Below are 12,415 nucleotides of genomic sequence, written 5' to 3'. Positions count from 1 at the left end.
CAAACCCTCCGACTAAACGTCAAAGAGATAGTAACAGTGGGCAGATGAAAATGGATACATCCGAAAATTTTCATCAGCAAGCCTCGGAACAAACAGAAGAAATCCATTCATAAAATTGATTATGAATGACGAAGTTCTAAAATGTGTCATCGACACAGGTTCAACCATAAATCTAATGAAAACAAACCGCTTAAATTTTCCAGTTTACAACGAAACATTAAAGGTTCACACCATAAATGGTGTTATTGAATTAAAACAAAGTATACGATTAGGAGCAAGCAAAATTTGTCCGAGCAAACAAAAATTCTATATTCACGACTTCTCAGAGCATTATGATGTTCTGATTGGGAGAGAATACCTTGAGGCATGTCAAGCAAAAATAGACTATGCACAAGGATCCGTAACCTTAGGAGAATTTAACTTTTGTTTTAGATATAATGACGAAGAGGTCGAAGAGGACATGACCGCACAAGAGTGCCTTGATCCACCCTCAACAGAGGACAGACCATTTAACTTCGCTATTAATAATGAATTAATAGAAAACAATGAGTTTAGGCTAGAGCACCTAAACTCAGAAGAAAAAGAAAAAATAAAAAAAGTTTTACATGAATTTCGTGATATCCAGTACCATGAAGGTGACAATTTGACTTTCACTAGTACAATTAAACACAAAATTCTAACGAAACATGAGGACCCAATTTACAAGCGTCCATACAAATATCCTCAAATATACGATGAGGAAGTAAATAAACAAATAAGCGATATGATAAAACAAAATATCATACGTAAATCCAAATCCCCTTACTGCTCACCAGTAATAATCGTTCCAAAGAAAAACGATGCATCTGGAAAGCAAAAATTCCGGTTAGTCATAGATTACCGCAATCTCAATGAACTAACTATTAATGATAAATACCCTATCCCGATCATGGATGAAATATTAGACAAACTTGGAAAATGTCAATATTTCACAACCATTGATCTAGCCAAAGGCTTTCACCAAATCCAAATGGATCCTGGTTCAATACCCAAGACCGCATTTTCGACTAAACATGGCCATTACGAGTACACTCGCATGCCATTTGGTCTTAAGAATGCACCTGCAACGTTCCAACGTTGTATGAACAATCTCTTAGAAGATTTAATTTTTAAAGATTGTCTGGTCTACTTAGACGACATTATTATTTTTTCCACTTCATTGGAGGAACACATTTTGTCGCTACAAAAGGTATTTAAGAAGCTTAGAGAAGCTAACTTAAAACTACAGTTGGATAAATGCGAGTTTATGAGAAAAGAAACTGAATTTCTCGGTCACATCATCACAACTGAGGGTATAAAACCAAATCCCAACAAGATACAAGCAATTGTCAAATTCCCAATTCCAAAAACCCCAAAAGAAATTAAATCATTTCTAGGATTATGTGGTTTCTATAGGAAATTTATACCAAATTTCGCTAATATAGTAAAACCATTAACACTTAAATTAAAAAAGGGAGCAAAAATCAATATAAAAGACAGAGACTACGAACTAGCGTTTGAAAAGCTAAAAGTACTCATAACATCCGACCCAATTTTAATATACCCTAACTTCGAAAAACCATTTTCATTAACTACAGACGCAAGTAATATGGCAATAGGGGCCGTCCTTTCGCAAGAGCATAAGCCTATATGCTATGCAAGTAGAACTCTCAACGAGCATGAGTTAAATTATTCAACGATTGAAAAAGAATTATTAGCAATCGTTTGGGCCACTAAATACTTTAGGTCCTATCTTTTTGGTCGACAATTTCAAATCCTTAGTGATCACAGACCACTCGTCTGGTTAAATAATATGAAAGAACCTAACATGAAATTACAAAGGTGGAAGATCAAGCTAAATGAGTTTGATTTCCAAATTAAATACGTCCCAGGAAAAGAAAATTATGTGGCAGATGCTCTGTCCAGAATTCAATTAAACGAAAACTTCTTAGGCGAAGATACAATTAGCACAAGAGCAACAATACATAGTGCTCAAGAAGACAACAGTAACCATTTACAAATCACAGAAAGACCACTTAATTATTATAATCGACAAATAGAATTTGAAAAAGGAACCGAGAACGAAACAAAAGTTACGAATTACTTTCACAAAACCAACATAAAAATTACGTACAAAGACATGACTAATACGCATGCCAAAGAATTAATAAAAGAATACTTATGCACAAAGAAAAGTGTGCTATACTTCCACAACGAAGCAGATTTTCCAATTTTTCAAGAAGCCTACTTAGAAATAATAAGTCCGAATAATTCAACAAAGGCAATGAAAACTAGTACAAAATTAATAGACCTTCAAACATACGCAGAATTCAAAGAATTAATATTAAAAAAGCACAAAGAATTATTACATCCAGGAATTGAAAAAACTATCAATTGGTTCAAAGAAACCCACTATTTCCCAGATTATCAAAATCTAATTCAAAATCTAATAAATGAATGTGAGATTTGCAACATCGCAAAAACAGAACACAGAGATACAAAATTAACTTTCGAAATAACTCCGGAAATCGCTAATATCCGAGAAAAATATGTAATGGATTTTTACATAGTAGGAGATAAACAATTTTTATCTTGCATTGATATCTATTCAAAATTTGCATCATTAATAGAAATAAAAAGTAGAGACTGGCTAGAAACCAAACGAGCTATATTACAAGTGTTCAACCAAATGGGTAAACCCATCGAAATAAAGGCAGACAAAGACTCAGCTTTTATGTGCACAGCTTTACAATTATGGCTAAAATCAGAAGCAGTAAATATTAATATAACCACTAGTAAAAACGGTATATCCGACGTAGAACGATTTCATAAGACAGTTAACGAAAAACTAAGAATCATTAACAGCGACTCAGACGTCGAAAATAAACTTACAAAATTTGAAACTATACTCTACACGTACAATCATAAAACAAAGCACAAAACGACTAACAGAACACCAGCGGACATATTCATATATGCAGGTACACCAGAGTATGACACTCAAGCTAATAAAGAAAAACTAATAAATAACCTCAACAAAAACCGAAGAAACTTTTAACAATTTAATTGAACAAAGTAAAGAATTCAATAACCTTATACAAATCGAATACCTAGTAGAAAAATTAAACAGAGAAATAAACGGCTTAAAAATAGCCAAACGCAGCAAAAGAGGTTTAGTTAACATAGTAGGAACAGCATATAAATACTTATTTGGAACATTAGATCAAGAAGACAAAGCAGAAATTGAACAAAAAATAAGCAACTTAGCAGAAAACAGCGTTCAGGTTAACGAATTAAATTACATAATAGAAGCTATAAACAAAGGAATAGAAATCATGAACGAACTAGATCAAGAGAAACAAAAAGGAAAGAAATTAGATATCCTTATATTTAACTTACAACACTTTACAGAATATATAGAAGACATTGAGATGGGAATGCAGCTCACAAGATTAGGAATTTTTAACCCAAAATTACTAAAACATGACTATTTGTTGCATGTTAATTCTGAGAAATTGTTGAATACAAAAACTTCCACTTGGTTTAAATCAGATACAAACGAAATACTGATAATATCCCATATTCCTCGAGAAATAATAAAAAGCCCGGTATTCGAAATAATTCCATACCCGGATGAAAATAATAATATTTTGACAGAAATAGCTCATGAAAAATATTTTACCCAAGATAAAAAAGTTTATAGCAGAGAAACAAAAAAATTAATTAATAATGAATGTTTAACAGGAATTTTAAACCAAATAACATCAGAATGTAGTTATACTAAAATTTTGCAAAATTTTCAAATCAACTACATAGAACCAAATATAATTTTAACTTGGAATTTACCAAAAACTATATTAAACCATAATTGTATAAATAACGAAATAACAATAGAAGGAAACAATATAATAAAAATCTTTAATTGTTCATTGCAAATTAATGAAATTTCAATTTCAAACAATATGTTAGATTATACTCAAAGCATTTACGTAAGCAATGATGTTATAAAATTAGAACCACTTTCGTTTGTACAAACGAAACAAATTATAAATGCACATACAAAATTTAACAATGTATTCCAGATAATTACAATAACCATATTTGTAATCATATTAATAAGTTTAACACTGTATTTGACATATAAGTTCAAAAGCATACCTAAGAAATTAATTATAAAATATAAAAAACCCAAAGTAGAAGAAACACCTACAATAATAGGAGATATACCAATTGTAAAAGAAGAAAATGTTACACTATATCCAAACTTAAACACCTGAGGACAGGCACTTTTCTAATGGTTGGGGGAGTGACATATCCATAGTCGCACCCACCCTTTAACATATCTTAGCACATAAGCATAAGCACAATTATAAACATTTCTAATATTGTAAACAAAGAGCCTGGTGATAACATCGACATTGGTCAAGATCAAACTGTCCCCCTTTGGTAGACATAAACAATTCACCCTAAATATCACGCCACTGTCAATGTTCCCATCAGAGTACTATCCCACGCATAATTGCTGACGCAGCTCAAACTTCACTCAATTTTGACTCAAACTCTCTCAAAGCGAAGTTTGCTAAGCGACCGCAACAGTTAGATAAATCAGTTCATATTCGGGAAGCAAATCTGAATGTACTCAACAAAAGTAGCCGTTAAGTGAAAATAATAAATTGAAATATATTTTTTTATAGTAACCTAACGTGTAAAACTTAATTATATATATTTTTTTTGTCTTATATGCAACAATTTCCCTGTTGTGCGCTTGCGGCACGTGAGCGGCATCCGAAGGCTGGGCCACAGCCATCGACTGACAACATACTTCAATGCAATTGCATTTAAATCAGTTGGTTGTGTGTGGGGCAGGCGCTGAGGGAGAGAGGGGGGGAGGGGGTGTGGGCTAAGCAAAGGAGTGTGTGTGTGTGCGTGTGTGTGTGTGAGTTGAAGTCCTCTCGTGTGTTGCCGCCGTTTGCGCTGCGCTCATAAATTATGCAAAATTTTTTGGAGTCAACAGCACAAACTGCACATGTGTGTGTGTGTGTCTGTGTGTGTGTGTGTGTGTGTGTGTGTGTGTGTGTGTGGCGTATGCTACATTTGTTCATTTCGAGACCAATAAAATGAAACATTTCTAAGTAGTAAATATGCAACCCATCGACATTTGGTAACCGTGTGTTGTCTGCGTCTGCGGCTCGTAAACTGTCCGAGGCACAAACACCCTTTGGCTGTCCAGTAATTTTCCATTTTCCGTTTTCCATTTTCAATTGCGCTTAATGAATTGCTTGTGTGCGGTTTGCAGCAGCGGCCCTCAAAGCATTTGGAATATGCATAAGCACAACACTTGGCCAATGCGTTTAACTAAGTTAACAATATTTTTGAACATTTTTTCTTACACTTTTTGCTGATGTTCTTTTTTTTTTTTTTGGTTTTTTTTTTTTTGGAATTTTATGCCAACGCCCGCAGCGGAAAGTGCAACACAAAAGTTTTTGTTTGGCTGTAACATAATATTTTACTCAAAGCGCACAAGAATATAAAAAATATGTTTTTGGACGCAGCCCAAAAAAAAGCAAAAGACGAAGCGCAATAGATAGTCCGAGTGTGGGAGCGGGGGTGAGTGTGTAGAGGGGGGAGGGGAAGTAAGAATAGAAAAAACAAACGAAATGGCTCGTGCCATGTCATGTTTTTTGATGCACGCCCGCGCTGCCAACGGTCCGGCATGAAGTATCCTTTTACCCCGAGTATCCTTTTTCATTTTGTCATGTCGCTCTGTGCAGCCAGCCTCCTGTTCCTCCTGCGTTTTCCACTGGCCGTGGACAAGGCAAAAGTATTGAGGCATAAGTAAAAATTGCTGTACCATTTGCTCAAAAACTGCTGCCCGAGTCGTCGATGTGGAAACAGCAGCAGCAGCAACAGCAGCAGCAGCCAAATGAACGGCTCAGCTTTAAGTTAAGACAATGGCCAAAAAATAATGCAGCCAAAAAAAAAGGAAAAGGAGTAAATATGTTGGCGGCATGCCACAGTCTGTGGCATGTGTAAATTAAGTTAGCAGAGTGATAAAAGTTATCAACAAAATTGGATATATCTTTTATTATAATAAATTAATAACATATATGCATATATATTTGTTTTGTATACCCCGTACTTCTAGAAAGTGGGTATAAAGGGTATATTGGTTTTGTGCCAAGGTTTTGTAACAGGCAGAAGGAAGCATCTACAAGCCCAGACAGTTTCTATACTCTTGGTCAGCATCAATAGTCCGTCCGCTCGTCTGTACGTCCGTTCGTCTGTCCGTCCGTCCGCTCGTCTGTCCGTTCGTCCGTCTTTCCGTTCTTCAGTTTAAGCGTAGATTCTGCCCTAATCCGCATAGCACGAGTTTCCATTATTGATGCCGTATCCAAGAAATTAGAGTCGATATCGAAAACGTTTTTTGTGCATATTTCATAAGTTTTAGGAGGTTTTAGGTCGAGTCTACAAGTTGGTTCAGGGCATGTGCGGACTTTAAGTAGAAGTTGAATGGGGCTCATGGCTTATGATTTAATTAAAGCCCGTTTTGCAGTCTTCTTTCAAGTCCTGTAAAATTAACATTCACATTTAAAGTGATGTCATTATTTATAGTTTATTTTCAAATATTCCAATTATGATCTTTCCCTTGTGCCTAAGAACTCGATTGTCCTTAGTGTGTGTCTCTTGGGGCTGGCAATCTATTTAATTTGGATAGCTTTGTTTGGCTTTGGATTGGCGGTTCAGTCAAGCCGCAAAACTTTTAATCAAGCCGCTAATTACATTAGTTTTAACTGTGGTTCACTGCGAAAGCGGTTGCACGAGAGATACTTGTTGTTGTTGCCAGCACATTTGATAATATTCAATTATTTCGAGGCGTGCATTGTGCTGACTTTGGCATTGATACACACACACGCAAGCAGACAAACAGACAGCCAGGCGGAAATAGGAAATGTTATTGTCGTTGCGCATACGCCCCCATGGCCGCGTCCCCAGCCAGCTCCATTTGCTTGCTGGGCAAAAGTTTTGGCATAAAACAAAAATGTGATTTACATGGGGAAACGCAGCTAACAATGCGACTGCCATGTGTGCGCGCGTGTGCGTCTGTATGTGTGTGTGTGTGTGTGTGTGTGTGTGTGTGCGTTGTGTATTGGCAACAAAGAACATTTCATGTTAAACAGCTGGCAGCGGCTGTCGGAAGCCGCCGCCGTGCAAAAACTTGCACACAATGCCACATGGATGCTGCACTCGACTCACGACTCTTTGCCTCTTATCAGTGGCTGTCAAAAAGTTGGCTTCCCTCCCCTCGCTCGGAGCAGCTCTCCTGGACGACAACCTGTTGCCAAGTTAATGAAAACTCAATCGCAGGCAGTTGGCGCATAACTTTTCAATTGAATTCGTTTTGCAGTCGACTTTGTATACATCATATATATGTATAAATATATATTTTGTAAGTCAATTTAAACTCGTCTCAGCTATTGAGCATGATCTTTCTACAGTTCTGGTGGACCCTAATGGTGCTCACAGGCACCACCAATACCCTGGCACCGCAGGCAGAGCCGCAGGCGGGCAGCGAACAATTGCGCAGCTTTCACAATTCCGTGCAGGAGGCGCACGAGCAGCTGCACGAGATTCGCTCCAATTATGGCGATGTGCAGGGCGCCGAGCTATATAGGCACAGACGCAACAGCATAGACGATCTGCTGGCCAGTTTTGCGCAGGCCGGCGAAAAGGAAACGGCGCCGGAGAAGGATGACAAGGAGCTGCAGCAGGCGGCGGATGATTGGTTTCGTGATATGCAAGCGGGTGTCGTCCATGTGCTGCCAGCAACTGCTGCGGTGGAAGTAGCTGGAGGAGCTGCAGCAGCAGATGGCGATGCAGTAGCAGCAGTTGCTGGCGCAGCAGAGGAAACCTCAGCGTTGGTTGATTCCGCCACCGGCAAATACTCACGCGGCACTGAGAAGCTCAAGTCCAGGGTTTACGGGGACAGCTATGGCAAAGCCATGGAGCAAACCGAGATGGGCAAGGTTAAGAAAAAGTACCAGGACTTGACGGATATGAATCTGCCGGTCAAACATTTGCCCGAGAAGCAGCCGTACGAGGTAATACGCGGTGGTGCCACCGAGCTGGACATAAAGCTGAAGCATGTGCAGCGGCTGCTGCACAATCAGGAAATGGAACAGAGTCGAGCTGAGGAGCGAAAGCAGGCCAAGCCAAACAAGGAGGCCGGCCAGCTGCCACAGTACGGCGATGAGCCAGTGCCCGATGGTGTCTACGAACAGACGCTGGCACGCCTCCAGGTCGCGCGCGTTTCCAATCCCAACAATCTGTCGCACGAGGCCAACTACAAGCTGTCCAAGATCGAACAAGAGGCAGCCGAGCAATCGGCCAAAACGCGCTATCCCAGCGGCATTCTCAAGAAACGCAGCTCCATCAGCGGCTTCAATCCGATGAACGAGATCAAGCTGAAGACGAGCAACAGGCTGATGCGCAAGGGCATGGGACCCTCGCTGCCCAGCAATGCGCTCACCGATACGCTGCGCGCTCACTATGTGGACGATATTATAATGCGACGCGAGCGGAAGCTGGAGCGGGAGCGTCAGAAGGCACAGCAGCAGCAGCTGCAGCAGCGGCAGCTGGATGGCGAGGAGGAAAAGATTTCGCCGGTATCATCATATGATACGCTCAACGCGCTCGATGGCAGTGTCAGCTCCAGTCTGGATGCCGCGAATGTCCATTTGATGGACACGCCCCAAAGCTACGATTATCGTTTGCCCCATTTGGAGCAGTTTCCCGCGCTTAGCCAGCAGCGCAGCTTGCCCAATCTGCGGGACTATGCACATGCGAATGCCAAGCTAAAGGTGGAGCGAGATCGCTACAAGCGTCATCCGGAGCAGCTGCTGGAAACTGATGCCCAGCTGGAGCAGAGTGAAGCCGGCATGGTTGCGGACAAGGCTATGGCAGAACAAGGTAAAGACAAACTGCCAGAGGCGGAAGATCTAATGGCCAAGCTGGCTGATCCTGCAGCAGCAGGCGACAAAATGCAGCCCAAGCTGGACATGGCAACAGCTAATGAGGCCAAAGAGGAGCAACAAACAGCAGCTGTCAAAGCCGAAGCCGTCGATCCCATTGTGGAGCCCAAGCCGCAGGGTCACACACAAGTCAAGGAGATCATCACGGATGTCCAGTCAGCGGAAAAGCAACTGCAGGCGGTCAATGTTAATGAGCCCAAACAGCTGCGGGCACAGGCGCAGATGCAGATGCCGGATGTGGATCAGACTCAACAAATCAATGAAGCCAAATCGCAGTTGGTGAATAAGGCGCAGCCGATAGGTCAGCTGGCGGCCAAGCAAAAGGACGATGGCTTACAGAAGGCCAGCAATGGCAAGCTGAAGCGAGAGCAGCCACACAAAGCGGCAGAGCTGGGGCCGCGCAGCGGCATCTGCAAGAGTCATCCGGATGCCGTAGTCAAGCTGCTGGCCAATAAGATCTCACAGCATTCCAGCGACAAGGATCGTGACAAGCGTCACATCAAGCGCTGGAGCTGGCACAGGGTGCATCGCCAGAAGGCCAACCACAATGCCAACGTGGCCAATGAGACGCCACATTATAAGCGACGCAGCAAACGCTCTGTGGACCAGCCGCCAGTGGAGACACAAGCGGAACCGCAGTCAGAGGGACAGTCGGTTAGACAGTCGGATGCACAGACACGCACGCACGCGGAGAGCCAGTCTGAGGGTCTGTCGGAGCCACAATCGGCGGGACAGTCGGAAGGGCAGTCCGAGTCCCATTCGGAGGGACAGTCGAATGCACTGTCGGAGCCACAGTTGGCGGGACAGTCGGCGACGCAGTTGGAACCAGAGCCAAGATCTAAAAGACAATCAAAGTTGGAGCCACAAGCCGAGGCACATCTGAAGCAACAGGCGAGCGCCGAGGCAAATGCACAGATGGAGCCACAAGCACAATCACAGTCGGAGATTCTGCCGGAGGAACAGTCACAAGGGCAGTCGAATAGACGGCCACAGTCGGAGGCACAGTTGAATGCACAGTTAGAGCCGCAGCCGAGATCGAAAAGGTATCCAAAGTTAGACGCGCAGACCTATCCACAACTGGAGTCACAATCTGAGGCGCCGTTGGAGCTACAGGATGCCAGCAAGCGCAGCTCGAAGCTGTTGGATTCCTTTGAGGATCATAATGGCAATCGCGTGGGTTTTGGCAGCTTGGGCAACGGCATGTTAACGCTGAGAACAGAGGAGGATAACGAGAGCAATGGCCTGCCCTATCCGCGACATCAGCGCTCGAGCTTTAAGAAAGAGGAAGCAGCACAGGAAGTGGGCACCCTTGACAGCAATACGTTCTCCAATTCGCGTTATCAGGTGCCCATGATGAATCAGCGCAACAATAACTTGGTCTATCAGCAGCAGCAACAGCAGCATCAACTACAACAGCAACAGCAGCAACAGCCGCAGCAACAGTTGCTGCCGCAGCAGCTGCAGCCATGTCAGCCGCAAGTGTTGCAGCGACAGCAGCCGCAACAGCAGCAGCTGCAGCTGCAGCAACAGCAGCAACAGGCCAACAATTTTAAGGCCAACTTTAATTTGACGCACTTGTTCAACGAGCTGGCCAAGCTGCAGAAGCCGCCATTGGTGCAGCAGCAGCAAGAGCTGCAACAGCAGCAGCAGCAGCAACAGCAACAGCAGCAGCAACCACAGTTGCATCAGCAGCAGCAACAATTTATGCCACAGCAGCATCAGCAGCAACAGGCGGCGGCCGCGGCAAGTCTGGAAACCAATCAGCTGAAACCTTTGTATGGCGTGCATCGTTATTTTGGGCCGCTCTTCAACAAGGGCAACAAGTTGAACGTGGTGAATGATCCTTGCGTGACAATAACAACAGCAGCGGGAACAACAGCTGCTGCAGCCGGCGGCAGCACCTTAAATCCGGACTGTGTGCCCATCTCAACCGAAGCAACTGGTACAACTGCAATGCCAGCTGGAGAAGAGCAACAGGCATCGAATCCCTGCAACAGTCCCGATGCAGTCAAGCTAAATGTGTCCCTAAATGCGCGCGTCTGCTCCGATCCGCGAACCAAGCAGATCTATGGCAACGGTTCGATTTGTGTGCAGCCAAGCCAGCAGCGACTCAATGCGGACGCCTACTATACGCTGCAGGATGCACTGGTCGATGACAACGATGAGGATTTGGACAGCGAGGAGCGTTACTCGCGGCAGGCCAGACAGCGCAGCGAGGAGGAGTGCAAGATCAAGCGCAAGTCAAAGGGGAAAAAGAGTCACGCGTCGGGCGGCAAGCGGGGCGAAAAGAAAAACTCAGCTGCCGCCAAAAAAACTAAAGCCGAGCAGGCCAAAAGGTAAGTGCCGGGCTGGGGGCGGGGGTAAACTGTTGGCCCGCAACTAAAGCCAAATGCCCAGCAGCAGCAGCAGCAGCAGCAGTAGCAGCAATTGCACGGGCGATCCAAATGGCAAAACCGGCGCCGAGTGCTCTGCGGGCGCTCGCAAATTGGATCTAAACGAACCGTATTCCGAGAATTATAACAAGCTGCTAACGGGTCGGCTGTCCGAGAATATTGTGACGGCTGTCTTCGAAATGGTCGGCAATGATCCCAGCCTGGATGTGCTGATACCGGTGCTGACGCGTAACAACAAGTGCGCCGCAAAGCATCCCAAGAATTTCTATCAGATACGCAACAATAAGAACGAGAAGGATCTGCAGGAGAAGGAGGAAATGCTGCGTCGCACCATAGAGTCGATTAGCGATATAATCGATAAGCAGATGCAACAGCGCAATTGTATACCGTTGCGTCCAGATCTGGTCGAGTTCTACAACATCATCATGAAAACGATGGCCGAGCAGCAGAAGTCGCGCGACAAACGTGAGGCCAATTTGCGTGTGCTCGCCGATGATTACGAACAGAAGGTGCGCATCCTGGAGCCGGCGAACATTGAGCAAAAGTCACGCATTGTCAAGAAGCTGTTGCGTCAGTACGAGGAACTGCCGCTGGAGGAGCAACAGCATGCGGCCAGTGTGCGGGACGAGCTGCTCATGGATCTCATTTATTTGCGCAAAATGTCGGACACGCTGGAGCGTGGGCAGCGCAATGCCCAGCTGCAGAATGTGCTGCGCAAGAGCAGCGTCAGTGACGATGCCGATGATCCACAGGCTTATCAGGATTATACGCCACGCTTTATCAAGCTGCTCAGGACAGCGGAGATCTTTAAGGAGGTGGGCGAGCAGCAGGCAAGGGCTTTTATTGGTCTTTAAATCCAATATTTCTTTTTCCGTTTTTTCTCTTCATTTGATTATTAAAATTATTCTATTTTTATATATGTTATGGCCGTTTGAGGAAATTAGACGGTTTTAGTTTTTCGAATAACGTTTTCCA

At 43.5% G+C, this 12,415-nt stretch overlaps 2 protein-coding genes across 3 annotated transcripts in view; both read left to right on the top strand.

Moving 5' to 3' along the window:
- The window catches only part of LOC6626614 (dymeclin), a 106,822-nt gene that overhangs the window by 16,559 nt on the left and 77,848 nt on the right, over window positions 1-12,415 (top strand). The window lies entirely within an intron of this gene.
- LOC6626967 (uncharacterized) lies at window positions 7,433-12,406 on the top strand. Of its 2 annotated transcripts, none has more exons than XM_032436283.2 (2): window positions 7,433-11,383; window positions 11,445-12,406. In XM_032436283.2, the coding sequence occupies exons 1-2, from the start codon at window positions 7,500-7,502 to the stop codon at window positions 12,292-12,294; spliced, it is 4,734 nt and encodes a 1,577-aa protein (XP_032292174.1). In that variant the 5' UTR covers window positions 7,433-7,499; the 3' UTR covers window positions 12,295-12,406. The 2 variants fall into 2 exon arrangements, with proteins under 2 accessions (XP_032292174.1, XP_032292175.1); XM_032436284.2 differs by having other exon boundaries at window positions 7,435-11,383; window positions 11,448-12,406.

The sequence above is a fragment of the Drosophila virilis genome, chromosome 5 (genome assembly GCF_030788295.1).
Source record: "Drosophila virilis strain 15010-1051.87 chromosome 5, Dvir_AGI_RSII-ME, whole genome shotgun sequence".
Lineage (NCBI taxonomy): Eukaryota > Metazoa > Arthropoda > Insecta > Diptera > Drosophilidae > Drosophila > Drosophila virilis.
This window is presented reverse-complemented; position numbering and strand designations above follow the sequence as displayed.